Genomic DNA, 19,614 nt, shown 5'->3' with positions numbered 1-19,614 from the left:
TCCCACGTGGAATTTAATATTTAATGTTGAGGTGAACATTTTGTTCATGACAACAAATGAACATGAGTTTTAAAGTCCCACTCCGATCATATTTTTTAGCTATTTTTAAACATTCCCAGTGGTCTTTAAATTATGATTATGCCATTTTTAGCCAAAATCACAAAACCTGTGCCGTTTTCTGGGACTTCGCTTCAGCAGAGCGGCAGTAGCTCATTAGAAATTCGCCTCTGCGTTGTGGGCGGAGCCGTTGGCACGGAGGCACGGGGACGACCCTCCCCCTCCCCATTGCTGAGAGCTCTGTCTCTCCCGCTAGCTTACATCCCCAACCTGTCAATACCGGTGCAACAAAAATGGAGAACAATATAGGCTTGTTGCATAAACAGAACGTTCGATATTTCCGGGTTGTAACGGTAGGCCGCACGACTTCCGGTTACTCCTGTCAGAGCGAGTCTGACAGCGAGCAGCTGCTTGTCAGAGCGAGAACGCTAACGTTAACTTTAGTTAGTCAACGAGGAAGATGGCATTTTACACACGATGCTTGCAGGACCTGCCAAGGACTACCGTTAACGATGTACATAGGATTATACAATCCTCAACATCAGCCCCAAAGAGCAAGCGGGAGAAGGGGTTTAAAATGTATATTTCCAGCTACATTGACCATTACGAAGGTAAGTTAATTTACTATGCTTTGTTTTAGTCTAGTAGCCTAGCCTATGAGCTATCTTGCTAACCGGTAACGTTAAACATTGAATGAGCCTGATGAATATTATATTGTTTTAATTGTTTTGATCATAACATGATATTATTCTTAACTCAGTGTCAAACAAAGAGCCAGAGACAGGGAGAGTGAGCGTCCGCGCTACCTGCCATAGGTCACTGAGGAAGAATGAGAAACCTCACGACCTCAGAGTAGGATCTAAGATAGTTCAGTTGTTCCAGCCAGTTCTGCTCCAAACATGTCCTGGGGATTTTGTGTTGCTAGGATAGGTTCTGTATCAGTAACATAGGCAGAAAATAGCACTCGGATATCTAACCTAGCCCCCATGAAAACTCCAGGAACTGCTTGTGACGGCTGTTGTTTATTATAAGTTAAGTTTAAGTTAAGTTTGTATGGTAAGTTAAGTTGTAAGTTTGTTGGAGTTTCAGTTATCTGTATGTTCAGTATTCATGTAACGTTTTTGACTTGTAATAGCCTACTAACATCTCACATATGTAATACTAACATATTTTAATGTTTATAAAAACAGAACTAAAAACGACCTTTTTTGGTCATTTGTTAACTAATATGATATGGTTAAGCCTACCATGACTAACAATCTGAAATGTTGATTTTGTTCCATTTCCTGTGCCTGTACTATATTTAAGATGGCAATGGTTATTGGTAATGTTTTTTTTTTTTGTTTTTTTTAAGATTACACTTGAGCACTCATTCCCGGTGCAACTGTATGAGGCTGTGTGTTCATGTGTGGCTGGTAAGGCACTGTGCAATCACAATGTTGCACTGCTCTATCAGACAGCACACTTCTCGCAGCTTCAGATCAGTGCTGTACCCCCTGTCCTTAGTTGCACTGAAACAGAGCAACGCTGGCACAAGCCAAGGTCTATGGTAAGTCTGAGAGCATTATTTACCACACTGTTTCATAGTGTAGTCAGTCAGCTGAATTGGTATGTGTGCAAAGCTTGCTTTCATTAAAGACCATTACTATCAACAGGGTGTGAAGCCAGGCCGGGTCAGAGACATGGTCGTGTTGGCAGCCAAACCCAAGCAAAAGACGGTTGGAAATGGTGTAAGGTAATAATGTTTTATGTTATTTCTATAATTTAGATAAAACATGATTTAAATATGAAAATAAACACATCTGAAACACAGCATGTTACCATGTACACAGGAGCACACTTTACAAAGCACTGAGGGGAGAACTGCCAGATGTGGACATGCTCAAAGTGGCTGAGGTGTATAGTGATTTCCCTGCGACCTTGGCACCACTCATCACCACCATGGCCATTAGTTCTGATGTTCCGTTAGTCCAGTCAGCACTAGGGGAAGTGCAGGAGGGAAGTGCCATCGCCTCTCAGCACCCAGTAGCACCCACCAGGACCATCCAGTTGCACTCAGATGCACCTCCACCTCCACTTCTGCCGTTGGCTGATTACAGGTTGGAGCCTACAACCTGTCAATTTGTTTGCAGTGAACAACAACAACTTCATCTGGTCTCCCTCCAGACAAGTATTGAAATGGCCAGACAGGTGGAGGCTTCCACACGGGACCAGAGCTTGTCTGCAGAGTGGCATCAGGTTCGTCGACCACGAATAACGTCCTCACACTTTAGAGAGTTGTGCCATGTTCGAGGTGAGAGTACAGCACAGCAGCTCGCTCAGAGGATTTGGAAGGGCACTGTTCAAACTGCTGCCATGAAGAGGGGCCTGGTACTTGAACCTGTTGCCATTGAGGAGTACTGCAGGATCAAGAACACAAACTATTGGCCTTGTGGGTTTATCATCCACCCTGATGCCCCCTGGTTAGGGTCTTCTCCTGACGGGGTTGTATTTGACCCAACCGAAAACCCTCCCTATGGTTTGGTTGAGATTAAATGTCCAAATTGCAAGAGCTATGTTGATTGCAAGTACTTGAAGTTGCATGGCAACACAATGCAATTAAAACGGCAGCACAGCTACTACTGGCAGGTCCAAGGCCAGCTTCTAATAAGTGGAATGGAGTGGTGTGACTTTGTGGTGTTTGCAGAGGATGACATGGTCATCCAAAGAATCTACAAAGATGCAGAGGTTGCACAAATCATTAGGGAGAAGGGGGATCACTTCTTTTTTTATTTTTACATGGCTGTGTGTTTGAAATAGATACTGTTACTATTTACTGTTACTCTTAGAATAATTTACAGTAAATCAGTTCTATTTTTGTATGTATTTATTAAATTGTGAATGTTTGTAAACAAACAACATATCAGTTTAACCCTCATTTATGTTGTCACTTGTGATCTTTGGGGTCTTCAGATACCCCAGACAATAACATTTAATTTTGTAACAGGATTATAAAAATGTTTTTACAAATGCAATTTTACTCTGTTTGTTAATGTTTTTCCTCAACATTTGTGTAGTTTTGGGAGGATTTATAATATCTTGTAAATTTCTATGAATAGATTAAAAAATATTTATTTAAATAGGCTTTTAACAAAAAAACAACAACAGTATTTTATGCAAATTTCACTTTATAAAAGACCCAGATATCTAACTTTCATTCATGGGGATAACATGGATAATTTTAAATGGTTTAATGTAACATTTATGCCCATTTTTGAAAAATCAATTTAACCACTAGATGGCTATTGTCACATTCACTGTCTGTCTTCATCTGTACTACACTTCCCAGTATCCTCCGTCATCATCATCACCTGTTCATCATCGTTGTCATCCCCGCCTTCACCTGTGTTTCACTCATCATCGTCACCTGTTGTCTTTGTCATTATCTCTGTGTATTTAAGCTCCCCCTGTTTCTCTGTTCACTGGCCGGTTATTGTTTGTGTTCATACACACTTGTTTCGATTGTTGGATTGTTTGAATATTAAACTTTAAGTTTGCTGCCTGAAACATTACAGCTACATGGCTCCATTATACTATTTGACTACCTGAAAGATATATTTTCACAAGTTGGATTCATATCTAAATGTTATAAAATGTTTAAAAAAAATGTCAAAATTTAGCATTTTTTGTACAGAAAAAAACTACAAAAAAAACGTTTCTCAATAATTTTACATTATGCTTAGAATCAAATCTGAACAAAGTGTTACAAAGAGAAATGTTGGACTCTTAAGATGTTATTTATTTCAATCATCTATTACTAACTGTAACAGAACAAAAATGAACAGAAATGAACAATTATATTACATGTTGGGTAAAAATACATGACCATCAAAATGGAATGAACTGAACAGCAATAACAAATGAGCAAGTATGTGTGTGAGAGAGTGTGTGAGTGCATTTACAAAGATATATATAGATTTGTAAAAATGAACAATAACATCTCTACATTTGTGTATGTTTGTAAACATACAACATACAGTATCAGTTCAAGTTTTGTATAGATTCGTAAAAATTAACAATAAAACTTGAACAAAGAAATTGGAACTGATTGTAAACTGATTCATAAAAATTCTAGTCCATTCATTTCTGTGTTGCCCATGCCTTAACCAGTGGTCCATTCTGGTAATTCACCAAGAGACAAGCGACGGTGAACAACTGGTCAATGCTCCCACACACTGACAGAGGAATGACTTTATCAAACAGTTTGTTCTCTTTTACTCGCCTGATGCACCTCTCAACATGCACTCTCACACGGGCAATAGACTGTGTCTGCTGGACATCCTCTTTGGTCATCTGTTTGTTTCTTGCAAGGAAAGCAGGTCGGTAAACCTTTCCAGAGAAGAGATTGTCCACAAGAAAGCCTTTGTCAACCATAATGGCCATCTCTGGTGTGAGGAGTTTGGCTATTCCTGACTGCTTAAAAATTTCCCGGTCACTCATGGAACCTGCATACAGAGGTGACACAAAGGTGATGGGACCATGAGGTGCAATGCCAATCATGGCCTTGAAAGTGGTGTGTGACTTGTATGGGGAGTAGACTTCGCTGTGCAAAAGAAGAGAAGAGGGAGTTTGGCAAAAGATTTCTGTGCAGTCAAGCACCACTTGTGTGTCTGGGAACAAAGCAAACTCAGGTGGTAGATGAGCCTTTAATTCCTCTGGTGGTATCCACAGGCGGATGGAACCCAGTAGATAATAGAGGAAATGTGTCCACGATGTAATTATTCTGCTTGCTGTGGTGGTATGGATGTTGAAGCGTTTGGCTAGGTCCCTCAAATGCAGGCCCACAGAAAGGTGCATCAAGAAAAGCAGTAACTCATCTATCGGTGCTAGTCTCTGTTAAAAAACAAAAACACACAACACACTAGAAATCACTTGTACTGTAGTATTAATGTGTGTTGCCCTAACAAATCATCTGAAAACACCCTTGATTAATAATGGAGCCTTTGACAGTCAAGATATGTCAAGTAAACTGTAACAAATGTTAAGACTAACAACATAACTTACTGATGGTCTCAGAAGGCTAGGTTCTTTGGAGGCAGCATGGACACTGGTGATCCGTACCATTTTAGTTGTTGCAGCAGGCTCCACCAATTGCCAAAAGGCCTGGAAATGCTTGTATGATGCAAATCTGCAATGAAATTATAATCACTTTAGAACTTTATGTTCATAATAATACAAAATGATGACTGACATATTATTGATGGAACAACATACTTTTTTAAATTTTACTTCAGTTTCTCAAAAAGGAAATTTTACTTTTACTCGAGTACATTTTTTAGGGAGTAATTGTACTTTAACTTTAGTATAGATTTTCAGTACTATAACCCCCACTGCAACCCAGACACACATAGAGTTAGCTACTACATACAATTGCATAATAGCATGGACCAACCTTGTGTAAAAACGAATATCCTCATCAGATCCTTGGAGGTGTTGGAGTCCAAACCGAGACAGCAGTTGCAGTGATTGGACTTGTTGTTGGAGCTCCTCTACCTTTCTCCTCAGGGCTTCGTTTTCATCTGCCAGATGATGTGTGACAAGTGCAGTAGTGGGGGTGACACAGTAGGCGTGATCACGATGTACAACTTCCATCTCTGTGACCACCTCGTTGTCAGACGCCATCGGTAGGTCAGGGGAAGGAGGCCTTGGCCGACGTTGCCAGACATTAAGCCGAGGTGCCGGGACGCTGAACTCATTCCAGGCAAACAAACAAGGGACACTGCCTTTCTTTAGTCGTTTCTCCCCTCCAGTCGTCGTTACAAAATCCTCAAAAAGGAAATGACAACTGCAGACTCGAGTGCATTCAGTTGGAGTGAAGCTATCCCTGCGGATCTTGACTAGCCACTTTGATCTCACCTCAAGATCCACAGGGAAGCGATGAAAACTAATCGTTCCATTGTATTTCGACGAATTTCCACATATCGGCACACAACAGTGTAAAGACGTTCGTCTGGATTGACGCTGTAATTTAATTCGTTTTTCTTTTAGTCTTGAGAAACTCATAATTGCCGTCTAACTAAACTATCACTCTCTCGCTCTCTCTGAGAGGAGATAACGTCAACGTAACCGGAAGTTGTGCGGCCTACCGTGACAACCCGGAAATATCGAACGTTCTGTTTATGCAACAAGCCTATTGGAGCTATCCAGCCGTACAGTTTTGAGCCAGATGCCAGCTCGGACGAGGAACAAGACGACGTACATAGATCTAGTCGTCTACAAGTGGATGTATCAGAATGGTAACGTTATTGTTTTTGTAATCTCTTGAATTGACTATTTCAGGCCAATAACTCCTAATAACATGTTAGTAAATAAATATGTTTGTGGACATGCTCCAAACATTTAGTCAGATTAACCTTTTTGAAGTTTTCATAGCTATCACACAAAGAATAAATCATAGTGCTGCAGAATCAAGTTTAAATTTAAGTTTACTTATAGAGCACAGTATGAGCTTGTGGCCCCGCCCAGTGGAGTTACTACGTCACAACTCCAGTCTATTTCAAACGGCATTTTTGCGTCTGCTACTGATTCACAGCCATTTGAATGTAGAAATACTCAGAAATACAACTTTGAGCCTATTTTTCTAAAGATATGTCCTCTAACATAAGAAAAATGCCACAAGAACATGTTAACACCTAGAAAAACATTATTTTCATCGGAGTGGGTCTTTAAGATAGTATTTAGTTTTTGCTTGGAAAAAGCTGGCCTAAACCGAAGAAGCGTTTTTTTTCTGTAATTATTGAAATAATTAAATGTTTAGTTAATAAACTTTTATGACAGAAATATTACTACATGTAGCCTAAATGATTTAATTCATTCATTATCAACACTTTAATGATGCTAATGTCTAGAATAAAGATTTAAGTGTAAATTGCGCAATAGCATGTGGGGGGTTTGGAGGGGCAGTCCAGTGCTTTATCGTGGGGGTGCAGGACAATATAGTGTTAATCGCCCCTCTTTCATATGGAGATGTCGGATAGCCAGCCTGATGATACAGAACAGGCAAAGGCAGAATTCCTTTCAGGATAAATCTCTCGATTCAAATGTAGTGTCAAATGTAGGCCCTATATCTTATTAAATTATAAATATTGTAGGTATTTAAAGGTTTTTCACACAAAATTTCATTTGAAGTGTTCAATACAGTTGTTTCAACTGGTTTTGTAAAGGTTTAGACTAGTAGTGTGTATGATTGTCAACAATCAAAAAAACAAACAAAAATAACGACTTTATTCAACTAATCATTTCCTTCTCTGTACGGCCGTGATATTTCACGTAGTGATATTGCGTAAAACTTCTAGGTTGCACGTCACACGTAGGCTCACTATTGGCCGACGCTGGTCATGTGTGTGATGCGTGACTACAACCTAGAAGCTTTGCGTAGTTTCACTACGTGAAATATCACGGCCCACAGAGAAGGAAATGAGTAATTGAAAAAAAGTCGTTATTTTTGTTTGTTTTTTTGCTCACAAAAAGTATTCTCGTCGCTTGATAAACTTAAGATTGAGCCACTGTAGTCACTCTGACTATTTTAACGATGTCTTTCATAACTTTTGGGCCGGACAGTTTCGATCCCTTAAGAAGCCTATGGAGGAGTGATCCAGCTCTCAGATTTAACCAAAAATATCTTAATTTGTGTTCCGAAGATGAACGAAAGTCTTACGGGGTTGGAACAATATGAGGGTGAGTAATTACTGACAGAATTTTTGGGTGAACTAACCCTTTAATATCAACAGAGACCCGACGCACGCAGTGAGGGAGACTGGCTAAAAAGAAATCCAGCGCGTCTGTGAGAGAGAGGCAAAGAAAAACGCTTGTTCTTAATTTATGTTGCTTTCTACTATTTTCATTTTGTACATTTGTCATTATTAGCACTCCATGTTTAGATTTAAAAGGGGAAGTAGCAGAAGGAGAATTATACCCATTGTGATTTGCCACATGCTGTTGACCACTGTCTTTGAAAAATCCTGTTTTGGGAAACTGTCTGTTTGCTGCCCAAACAGGATTTTTGTGCTATTATGTTCCTACTGGATTACTGGCCAGAGGGCCTATATCATTGATTCCCTTTGGAGGCAGAAATGCCATTAGCCAAGGAAGGACATCTATGTGACCACTTAAACCTATAGATCAGTTTGGTCTCATCCCGAGGAAATTGACTTTTGACGTCCTGCTTTCCTATCATTAACTCATTCTCCAGTATTCACTTATGGTCATCTACGGATCATCATTGCTATTTGGGACAGTTTGTTTAGCTGGTGATTGATTGGCATGTGCCTATGTAAATATTGTCTGTGCATCAATATATGTTTGAAAAGAGTTTATGATCTTTTGACTATTTTTTCCATTACTCTTTGTTTGATTTCTTGAAATATATTATATCTTTCCCAGGGTATTATGCAAATATGATCCCCCCTTTTTTGTTTGTAACTTATCAGTTCTAAGCAGCTGGGACAGTTATAGAATATTACTTTAGACATTACTGTTCCTCTTTTAATTGTTTAATTTAGCTGCAATTTCTTTGGCAATACAAATTTAAAATGTCGCAAGAATAAGATTCTGTATTTCTCATTTTGCATCGCAAAGGGAATAAACTCCAAGGGCCGTTACATAGTCAACGGATCGGTACGGATTCGCGTCCGCAAAACTACGCTTCGGCCGCCATTATGCATCGATGCGTAGCCAAATGTGTCATCCTAGTTTTTGATACGCAATGCGCCGATGCACGCAATACTATGCGTTGTCGGTGGGGGCGACATTGCAAGTATTGTACATTAATTCAAGTATATTATGTTTCACAATAGAAGGTTTGAATGCAATACGAGCTTATATGTTAATTTGTAACATACCACAACGTCTGCACATAGCTTAAACTGTAAGTACTAGTCTTGGCTATTTGACAACTGATATTATTATGTCTGTCTTAAAAGGACAACAACAAATTGGATTGTCATCTACATTTTGAGGTGTTGCTCCCTTGATCTATGTTCTACCACATGTGACAGTATTGTCAACATATAAAACTGAGCTACCTTTCATAGTTAAATTCTTATTTTTCATTACCTCAAGCATTTATTAAACTCATTTATTTTCCTTCCATAGACACAGTGTGGATCATAGGGGACAGCTATGTCAGACGTGGTGCCCAGAGACCATGGGAAGCAACCTCAGTCTGCCAGGCGTCTGTGTCTGTTGGTTTGGCTGTGCTGGACTGCGGTGGAAAGGACTTCTCTCCTCCTTCTCCCACTTCCTGCGAGGAAGAGCAGCACCGGATGTCCTCCTCATCCACTGTGGCGGCAATGACATGGAGGAGGTCAGCAGCGTCCAGCTGGTGAATGCCATGAAGGACCTGCGCCAGCTTAAACTCCAGCACCCGGGCATGAAGATCATGTTGTCAGCTGTGACCCAGAGGTGCCGGTGGAAGGCTGGTGCCAATCCGGTGAAGCTTGACAAGGCTAGGAAGTTTATTAACAGTGTTATGGCTACATTTGTTTGTAGCTTAAATAGTGCCATGATTGAGCACCCTCACATTAGACATGACAGTCCTGGGCTATTTTTGAAAGATGGAGTTCATTTCACACCTAGGGGAAAGGATATGTTTTTAAATACATTAGCTAACTGCCTTAAAGACCACATCCAAATGCAGTAAACTGCTTACAGTTGGCAGTGTTACTGCTTTTGAATTTTGTCTTGAGGGCCAATTTTGTTAGGCCTAAATATAGCCCTGACCATGATGGCTAATGTTGAGTTTTTTATGTTCATTTATAAACACCTGTAGCCATAACACTGTTACCACCTCTGCTCTTCCTGCTCACCTCTGTGTGTGTGTGTGTGTGTGTGTGTGTGTGTGTGTGTGTGTGTGTGTGTGTGTATGCATGTATGTGTAGTATGTACACACAGGCTATAACAATGCACAACAAACTTGGTGTTCATATTTAATAATAATTTTAACCAGAAAAATCTAAAATGTATTCCCAAAATCGTGCAGCCCTATTTTTTTTAATATATATACAGGGACCAGATGTCACTGATGAGTCCTGCTGACTTCAACATTCACATGAGTCTCTGTACATGAACATGGTAAAGTGAAAAATCAAACACCTTGGAGATGACAGGTATGTACTATGTTTCAGGAATGGCACAAAGTTGTGTGACTGTTCAAGCCTCTGTCTTTATATCTCTCCTTTGTTGTGTATCTTTGGATTAAGTTGTGTTGTAAATAAATCCAAATAATCTAAAAGCCATTCTTTTTTAAATCTCATTCTTTGTGCAAGGCTCCTCGTAATGATAGGGCCTGATAGCACCTAATAGGGCCATTAGGGGAGGGTTTTGTCTTTCTCAGGTGTGAAAAGCAGTAATATTAATGAGATCACACCCTTTCGCATAAAGCTATCTTACACAAAACACATCATACAAATTTTAAAAGACTTTATTGACTTATCTGAATGAGTAGTCAGGATGATTTTCACATAGTTTTGGAGCAAATACTCTATGCTATGTGATACAATTTTCAAAAGTCTTGTGAAGAAATAATCACTATGGGTTTCATGACCTTAGTTCAGTGACAATTTTTGTTTGTTTTTTCACAAACCACGCATAAATGTCATTATCTCAAAACGACAAACTTTTACCTACATGCTGCTGACATATTACTGTAGCAGAGTTTGTGCTGAATACAGTGTAATCAGACTAGCCATGAAAATGTCATAAGGTACAGAAATAAGCACAAATGTCAGAGCATGTCAGAACACCTCCAGGACCCAGAAAACACCTCAGACCCCAGAGGGTTAAGCTGATGCGCATAGCAGTGCACATAAATGGCCTCTGGATGGTTTGTTTTAAATCTGGCTTGTACACCACCTACAGCCCCACTCATAACTGCCGCTCCATCAAATGATTTTGCTACGCACTTAAGCTTAGCAATGGCATGATGCATTAGCTGCTGTTCTATAGCAGCAGTTTTGCTTACTGCATCAAAGTATTTTAGTGTTGTCATTGCAAGCAAACACTCCTTCACTGGATCTTCTGCAACATAGCGAACACATATGGCAAGCTGTTCAGTATTGCCATCTCTGGCTTCATCTGCCATAACTGAAAACATCCCTGCCTCTTTTAGCTCCCTGACAATATTTGCTGTAACCTCTTCAGCACAGCACTCAATTATCTCACTCTGAGATGCAGGTGATAAGTAGGTGCTGTGTGAAGGGGCTGAATAGGATTTCAAAAAAGGGTCAAATTGTTTTAGAAGATTTAGACACTCTAGAAAATTCCCCTGGTTGTGGCTGGAGCCTCCCTCATCATGGCCACGGAAGGGAATATTTTGCTTGGCCAGGAATTGTGTCACAGCAACAATACGGGTAAGGTACTCCCGTCTGTCTTTTATTTCTGCCTCATTTGCTGAGTGGAATTGTTCATGAACCGCACTGGCTTCAAAGCTGTGCCAGGACAGAATGCTTGCTTTATGGGCTGGTGTTTTCTCGTGCTCTCTAAAGAGATCTAGAGCTTTTTTCCAATTTGTTAGGCCAGTGCTAACAAATGTGTCATGTTTCAAATTTTTACCAAACATCCTACAGGAAAAATAAAAAGCTGCATCTCTAGATATAGAATACTCCAACCAGGGAAAGTTTCCAAACCAGTTTGAATTAAAAGATCACTTTTTAACCCATAGTTGTGCTGGGGATATTGAGACAACTTCACCTGTTTTGGGCCACAATGCTTTTCCCCCAGGTCACAAATGTTTCCCTCTATATTATGAGCAGTGGATTTTGCCCTCGCCCCCTGTCTAATGTTCTCTGCTGCCACTGTGCTCATCTCTTCCTCAGTTTCCTCTATAGGCTCTCCTGTCTCTCGCCTGTCCTTCTCACTTTCCCTGGCTCCGACTGTTCATCCAGCTCCATCTCTCTTCCTTCTACTCCACCTGCTGGGTCCCAGTCAAACCTTTGACAAAAAACCCTCGAACGCAGATGAGCCAATGTCAGTTGAGTATCAGTTGCATGGGGACCGGGACTTGAATAAGTAACTAGATAAGACAGCTTAGAGTGTGAGTGTGTGCAGTGTGTGTTGTAGGACATATGTACAAATTGTTTTGAATCATGACAAAAAAACCTGCATTTTTGTGGAATGTGCTGTACTGTGGAAAAAGTGTGAATATGTCTATTAGCTGCAAAGTACTAGTCACTGCAGGGCGCAAATAAACTACATTAAAGATTACACTAAGAACTTAATTCTTATTTAATACATATTTAATTCAATAAAAGTATTGGTCTTTTTTTTTTACCATAATTCATTAAAAAGCGATGTATCATCATCATTAGGCACACAGTAGTTGGCACAACACTTCATGTTTTATTTTAATTAAACAACATACAATATAACAAAATGTGCATAATGTCAGCGTCATATCATATGCATACATGCAGTTATAATAGTCATTACAATTCAAGTCTTATCATAACCGGTGAAACCTGAAAAGACAAAGAACTTAATAAAAACTTTTTTAAGAATATAATATCACTCTTTAATATAATATATTATGATATATAATATCACTTTTTTATCACTCAATATTACTATTAAATACTATAATGCCGTAAATGAGTCCTGCGTGTCGCGACAATACCTTATCTCACCTTATAAAATAACCTTTTTAACAAAATCTAAATATTCCCAACAAAAGTTTTTTTTTTTTTTGCGTAAAACATGTTCAAGATTAGCGAAGATTACAGTCTCATCGGAACAAATACGGGACTTGTTCCGCCATTTGCACGTTGCACTTTCTCCCATTCATAGTAGGCTAATGCGAGACTAGTGCACTGTTTTTCTGTATAAAAAGTCTTTGCTTATAGTAAAGTGCAATTCCATTTCTTGGCAGAGGTTTTTCATATGGGTTTTTCTGAGGCTTGATGCTTTTGCATCTGATGTCTGATGATGTAAATTGTTTATCAAGTCTTACCTCCCTCAAACTCATCATCTCTCCTCTCTGCTTCCCTGTCCTTGCTTCGTACAAAAATTTTTCGGATGTCCATTTACATAAGCAAATAATGAATTAAAATTAGATTTGTATTATTTACAAACTTTTGTTCCGTCATGTTTTCATAGCCTACCCTTAATAGCGTGCCAACACCGCCGGACTTCGGTGAACTCAGATATGTGCGCGCTGCAGTTGCTAGGAAACAGTACACAGACGCGCGCGGATTAGCTTCTGTTTTCGGTTAAACTGCGTTGCTTTTACAAGCGTTGATTGGTTTATTACTGCGTTGCAAATAGATCATTTCTATTACACTATAATATAATTTCTATTAAATACACTGACAAATAAAATAAATTGTTAAACTCAAACTTCAGATTTACTGGGGAACAGCAGATTTATACTGGGGCACGTGCCCCAGTAAAAGGGGTCTAGCAACGCCCCTGCCTGTGCCCCTTTTCACCTGGTGCCTTACAAGGAGGCGCGTGTATGCCCCTCGGAAGTGCCTTACATTGGGGTTGTTGTTGTAACCTCCACACGCTCTGTTATTTGCTGAGGTAACGTGACGGCTAACAGACAGCAGACAAACGCCTAATGATGACTAATGACCACAGCACCGGGAATCCACCTGTCACTCAAAAGTGGACACACCCTTAATTATGCAGACATTTAAGGCTTAATATAATTTAAACGGATGAGTTATAAAAAAATTCAACCCCCTCACAGTTGTCATGAAGGGCAAAATTAGCTGTATAGACCAAAGCCACTTTTTGCTCCAGGCTGTAAACATGTTTTTTTTCTGCTGTAAAGTTGGCCATTTTAACATGGGGGAGATGCAGATTTGACTCACTTTTGCTGTCAGCTTCAAGCGGCCAGTAGATGAATTGCCGTTTAATTCACTTCCGTGTTGGTTTCAAGAGAGAGACAGGGAGGTTGCCGCTTGGGTAAAACATAAACGCTGTCGGCCAACATCGGTTAGCAGCAATGTAGGCTACAATGTTATATCGTCTAAACACCTATTAATAAAAATGCCAGAAAAACATATATCAAACATAAGAAAAGCTCAGAAAAGTGTTTTGAATCAATAAATTAATATTTCATTTTTTATTTGATGTTTTACAAATATTAAACTAGAGACAAAATTATGAAGATGGTAGAGCTGACATTCGAACTCGGCACACTTGAAGCACCGCGACGCACATGTTGAGGCGTTGATCACACAGCTATCATCTGAACGCTGTCAAGAGAATGAGCTTAACGTCTTATTCTCATGCAAAGCCTCATTAATGGAATATTTTTCTATTCCAATGTTTTATGTTGAAATGTTTTAATTATTTATTAAAGAAAATTATGCTAATCATAACAACCTACTGTAAGCCTATTAATTCTTAATAAAGAATGCAAAAACACAAATGCTGCCGACTAACATCGGTTAGCAAGTCATTCATTTCATTTCATTTTATTGTTTATTTTTACAGGGACAATGCACAATTAAAAGTAATTGCACCAGAATTAGCTAATAGCTAGTTTACATCTGCTGTCCCTGGGCAGGTAAACAAATAAAATAACATACATTACATATACCCCACATAAAATATCACAATACATACATGTACAGAATATAACATTTAAAACTAGAATATAAAACAGATAATGTACAACACAGTACAGTACAAGTCCTGATCAATGTTTTAATTTTACGATCATTTAGTTTAATTTTAATAAACCTATAATAAACAAATTAAAATAACACGAAGTATAAGACGTATATAACCTATTGACATTAGGGGTGGGGATTTGCAAAAATGTGACGATTGGATAGTATTGCGATATTTGGGCCACAATTCAATATTATTGCAATTCTTAACATATTGCGATTCAGCAAGTATTGCGATTCGATTCTGCGATATATTTCGATTCATGTCCCCCATATTATTCAAAGGCATTACAAAAAATGAGGAAAATAAGACTGCTCAACTCACTTCAAATGTCACATTTAATTCTGTGAACATTATCTTCTACGCATTAAGTGAAGTGCAAAAACTTAGGAGGATAGTGCAAAAACTTGAACATTCAGGACACAGGACCTTATTACAGGACAGGACGTCATTATTCTCTGAATTGGAGACCTCTCACATGAATGCTGAGCTCCCAGCACATAACTTAAAATTATTTAAATACAATAGAGTAACATAAAGCAGACAAAATAGAGTAACATAAACCTGAGAATAATTATATAAATAGTGTCAAGGTCTTTACTATTCGCTTTTTGATGAAAACCGAAACTTACCCATACTTTCGATTTGAAAGAAGACGGAGCGTCGTGTTCAACCGGTTGTGATGGTGAAGCCATTTTCATTTGAACTTGCTGTTGAATGCAAGACAACAAAGGACCGCAACAAGCACCACCTTATGGATGTAATACACAAATGTAAATTATCAGAGTAAACTCCGAGAAAACCAATGGAGAAAATCCGAAAGTAAAACAGATAATTTCTAGTGCAAAAATATTTAATCGCGATTAATCGCATTAATGTCATAGTTAACTCGCGATTAATCGCAATTAATCGCACGTTTTTATCTATTCTAAATGTCTCTTGATTTCTTTTTGTCCCATTATTTTTTCTCATTTTAATGCTCATCAACATGGAAAAGTGGATCGGCTTGCTTTGTGCAAATGTTTTTTTTTATTGAAAACAACATTGGCATATACTGTGTTCAATTTCACACTAACATTCTCACTTGGAGCAAATAATCTCTCACACAATGTAACACTGGCCATCAATAAAAGGGTGAAAGAAATACTGACGAGGTCCTGATATTGACGAGGGGGCGGAGAATTCGCATCAACTGTGCGTGTGTGTGTGTATGTATGTGTGTGCTTGGCCATCAAGTGGTGTTTCAGACTGGACGTGCTGCGATGATGATAGCGCAATTCACAATGACAAAACACACAGACTCACTTTGGTCTTGTCAATGGAACCATTTGGCAACTTTTTAAAAGTAAACTTTCCATTCAGAATCTTATGGGCTACGTGCACAGGCGAAGGAACAAACTTCCGGTTTGTCTAGAAGTTGGCGTATTCATATCCGGTCGTTCTATTTACATTCTAGCAACCAATGCAGAGCCGTCGGCGTTGTTCGCAAAATGAGTGGTGCTAGTGTACGAAAGAAGTACAATGTACGTGGTACATTTAAACTGATGAAAACTGTGGCCGGCTCAAAGGATCACTGCTGTGTGCCAAGTTGCTCGGCTTCACGTCGACACAACAGTGCATTAAGTTTTCATCGGTTTCCTCAGGAGGCTATCCTATGTGCTAAGTGGCTGCACAGAATACGACGGGCGGAATTTACAGTCACTCAAAACACGAAGGTATGCAGTCGTCACTTTGAAGAACATTTAATCCGGAGGACTGCTAAGGGTAGACGGGTTTTATCACGTAATGCAGTGCCATCGTTGTTCCACTGGAACGACTACTCGGTGAAGAGACGTGCCGGAGTTTGGGAACGGCGTACTAAACCCTCGAGTCCAGAGCCTGAGCTGGAGGACATCGAGGATGAGGCCATCCCTGATGAGGAAGCCGTCCCGATGGAGCACGAAGCCGACCCACCGTTTGTGTTAACAGGGAAGAGTACGAGAGGATGAAGGCAGAAATTGAGGCCTTGAGAGAACAAGTCCAAACTCTCCATCTAAACAATTTTTTTGGGCTTCAGCGATTTGCCTCGTCACCTGAGGACATTAGATTTTACACCAGGTAGGATGTACAATCCCACTTTCTGTTTTCAGTGTTGGACAGTAACTAAGTAAATGTAATCCAGTAAGTTACCTACTTTTCTTGGGGAGGCTAATTATGTGAATTACTACTCAACACAGCATTAGTCGAAAGATTTTGCATTTACCTCGAAAAATAGAAAACAATTAAGCAATATTTAAAAAAAATACATTGAACAGAATGAGAGGCTAGGCTGTGTAATTTCAACAGCAGTGCATATTAAGTGATTTACTTTCACTAATGTACAGTATTTGTGTACTTTGTCTGCCATTGTCCGTTTCTATGTGTTACTACAATTTTCTCTGTTTTCCCTTTCTCATGACGATACTATATTTCAGATTCCCATCTTACAAGCACCTGATGGCTTTTTGGAGCCTGATAGAGAGTGCAACATCCAAAATGATCAGGGTGACCAGCAGAGCCAAGAGAGCATCTTCCACCAGCACAGTCACTGAAAGCCCGGTCACCAGACCAACTGTAAGTGTGCCCTTCTCATGGTTTTATACACATGGTTATCTGTGAGGGATTTAATTGTTATGTGGGTGAATGTATGTTTTTGTGTGTACTAGGGGTGGAACGGTAAACAGAAGTCGGTTCGGTTCAGACATCACGGTTCGGTACAATGGAGGGAAAAGCAAAACAAAAATGTAGAAGGAATTTTTTTTTATTGTGCATGTCTCAGGCTGTACCACCAAAAGAAAATAATTGTCTTAAGCCTTGTATTTTTTAAATAATTTTTATTAATAAAGTAATGGCATAGAACCAGTTTATTTGTAGTGCATTGACAATAGTTTTATATTATTAGTTTATTAATTACATTAATAAAAAGACAAAAAGACCTTGAGATATGTTTGGTAATTGTACCTGAATGAATTTAAAATTAATTTGCTATATTTTAGATCAATATATTTGTTTTCCTTAAAATTTTAATTAACACTAACTTTATTCTCATCTGAATTATAAATGATTGATTTCTGTATAAAATAATACTACCATTAAAATACCATCTTTTTTAGTCAATGTAGAATGTGTAACTTAAAAATAAACAGATTGGTACTCTGTTTGAGGCAATAGTATCCAGCTGCAGACCCGCAGCACCACCAGTTTCAGAACCCCAGCGCCAGAACCGAAAGTAAGGGGTGGAGCTTACGTTCCAACACCAGCGCCAGGACCGGAAGTGAGGGGCGGCTTACGTTCTAAACCGAGTAACGCCACCTAACGTTTTGGAGCGTAATTTGCTTAGACACGAAACGGCATTTTTACACACGAAACGTCATACTTTATACGTGTTATAATGATACATTAAGGTATAGTAGCTACAATAAGCATTTTAAAACATTGATTTTGTGTAATATAATTCTATATAGTTATCCGTTTCATTGTATTATGAGAGCTACTTCCTGATCATGATGGTGAAAATAATACTTGAAACTTATGGTCATTTTATATAAAATATACTTTATTTCACAAGAACATGTGCAGCATGCATTTTTCTTTATGTAAAATAATGTCAAAAATCTAAAAAGAGAGAGAAAATCCCGCATTGTTTTTAAAAGAAACAATAAAAATGTACCGTACTTGTCTCTTTACACGCCTGGTGTGGCTGCAGGTCTGGGTAAATAAAGGCCGGTCTCAAATAGAGGTCGGGTCTGTTTTTTAGTTTCAGGTTGTATTAAATCTTCTAAAACCCGTCAGATCGTCCGCTTTTTGGCGGCCACCAAAGCAAATTTTTGTCCCGCCAAAGCCTATTTTGATCGGTGAGTGATGGAGAATAGAATGACTGCTGCGCATGACAGGGCGTTTAACGAGCAGAGAGAGAGAGAGAGCCCTGGCCGCGCGCGCACTCTCACGTCTTCAAACAACACGAGCGCTGTCTTGCTCTTTATTTGTCACATACCAGTTATAGTTCATACAACGAGCAGTGACTCACTGTGTAATAAAAACATACCCTAAATATTATTTAAAAGGTGCAACAATTTTAAATATTTTCAAATACTTGCAAAAATAACCATGCTTGTGTCATTGTAAATAATTCCGCCCTCCCTCACTTCCGGTTCTGGCGCTGGGGTTCTGGCACTGGGGTTCTGAAACTGGTGGTGCTGCGGGTCTGCAGCTGGATATATCTCGTTTGAGGACAAGAAATTAAAATCAATGCAATATGATAAATGTCCAAAAGATGTCACCGACAGACTGTTTTTAAATGGGGTTGGATAAATATTTTTTGCTTTTAAACAGTGTGTGTGTGTGTGTGTGTGTGTGTGATTTTGGTTGGGTAACAGATGTAGGTTTGTTTGTACAGTTTGAAGAGTTTACAGTGTGACAAAAGCACAATGTTGTGCTTTATTGCGAGTGTACACAAATATAAGTAAACACTTTGCAGTTTGAATGATGTCCTGTATGAACAAAATGACGGAGTATGTTTTTATGTTTCCACTGTTCGACCACGCCCGCACCTCTCTTTTTCTCTCTCTCACACACACCGTTTCGGTTCAATACGAATACATGTACTGTTCCACCCCCAATGTGTACGTGATATAAGCTACTGGATGTACTCCTGCAGCTGTTAAGGACAATCTTCCACCAGAGTTCAATGCATACAGTGACACACAAGTCATCCTTGACTGCACTGAACTACGGTGCCAGACACCATCTTCCCTGGTTCTACAAAGTGAAGTGTTTTCACACTATAAATCACATTGCACTTTTAAAGCCATGGTTGGTATGTCCCCTCATGGAGCTCTGACATTCATCTCGCCCCTCTTCGAGGGCTCCATGAGCGACAAGGAA

At 39.2% G+C, this 19,614-nt stretch overlaps 2 protein-coding genes across 2 annotated transcripts in view; both read right to left on the bottom strand.

Annotated features, from left to right (window-relative positions):
• The window catches only part of LOC130073205 (gastrula zinc finger protein XlCGF57.1-like), a 250,423-nt gene that overhangs the window by 13,652 nt on the left and 217,157 nt on the right, over positions 1–19,614 (bottom strand). The window lies entirely within an intron of this gene.
• LOC130073232 (uncharacterized) lies at positions 4,127–5,274 on the bottom strand. Its single transcript, XM_056238701.1, has 2 exons — positions 5,101–5,274; positions 4,127–4,929 (listed from the first exon to the last, which is right to left on the bottom strand). Exons 1-2 carry the CDS (start codon positions 5,158–5,160, stop codon positions 4,177–4,179), a joined length of 813 nt encoding a protein of 270 aa, XP_056094676.1. The 5' UTR covers positions 5,161–5,274; the 3' UTR covers positions 4,127–4,176.

Source organism: Rhinichthys klamathensis, unplaced genomic scaffold (assembly GCF_029890125.1).
Source record: "Rhinichthys klamathensis goyatoka isolate OS25496 unplaced genomic scaffold, OSU_Roscu_1.1 h1tg000530l_1, whole genome shotgun sequence".
NCBI lineage: Eukaryota > Metazoa > Chordata > Actinopteri > Cypriniformes > Leuciscidae > Rhinichthys > Rhinichthys klamathensis.
Note: the sequence above shows the minus strand (reverse complement) of the source record. Positions and strands in the feature narration are given on the sequence as shown.

What these genes read in the sequence shown, in the direction of transcription:
- LOC130073232 (XM_056238701.1), bottom strand. Translation starts at nt 5,160, where the DNA reads ATGGTACGGATCACCAGTGTCCATGCTGCCTCCAAAGAACCTAGCCTT. An exon ending in CTAGCCTTCTGAGACCATCA is followed by an intron (nt 4,930 to 5,100) that starts GTAAGTTATGTT and finishes GTTTTTTAACAG; the next exon opens with AGACTAGCACCGATAGATGA.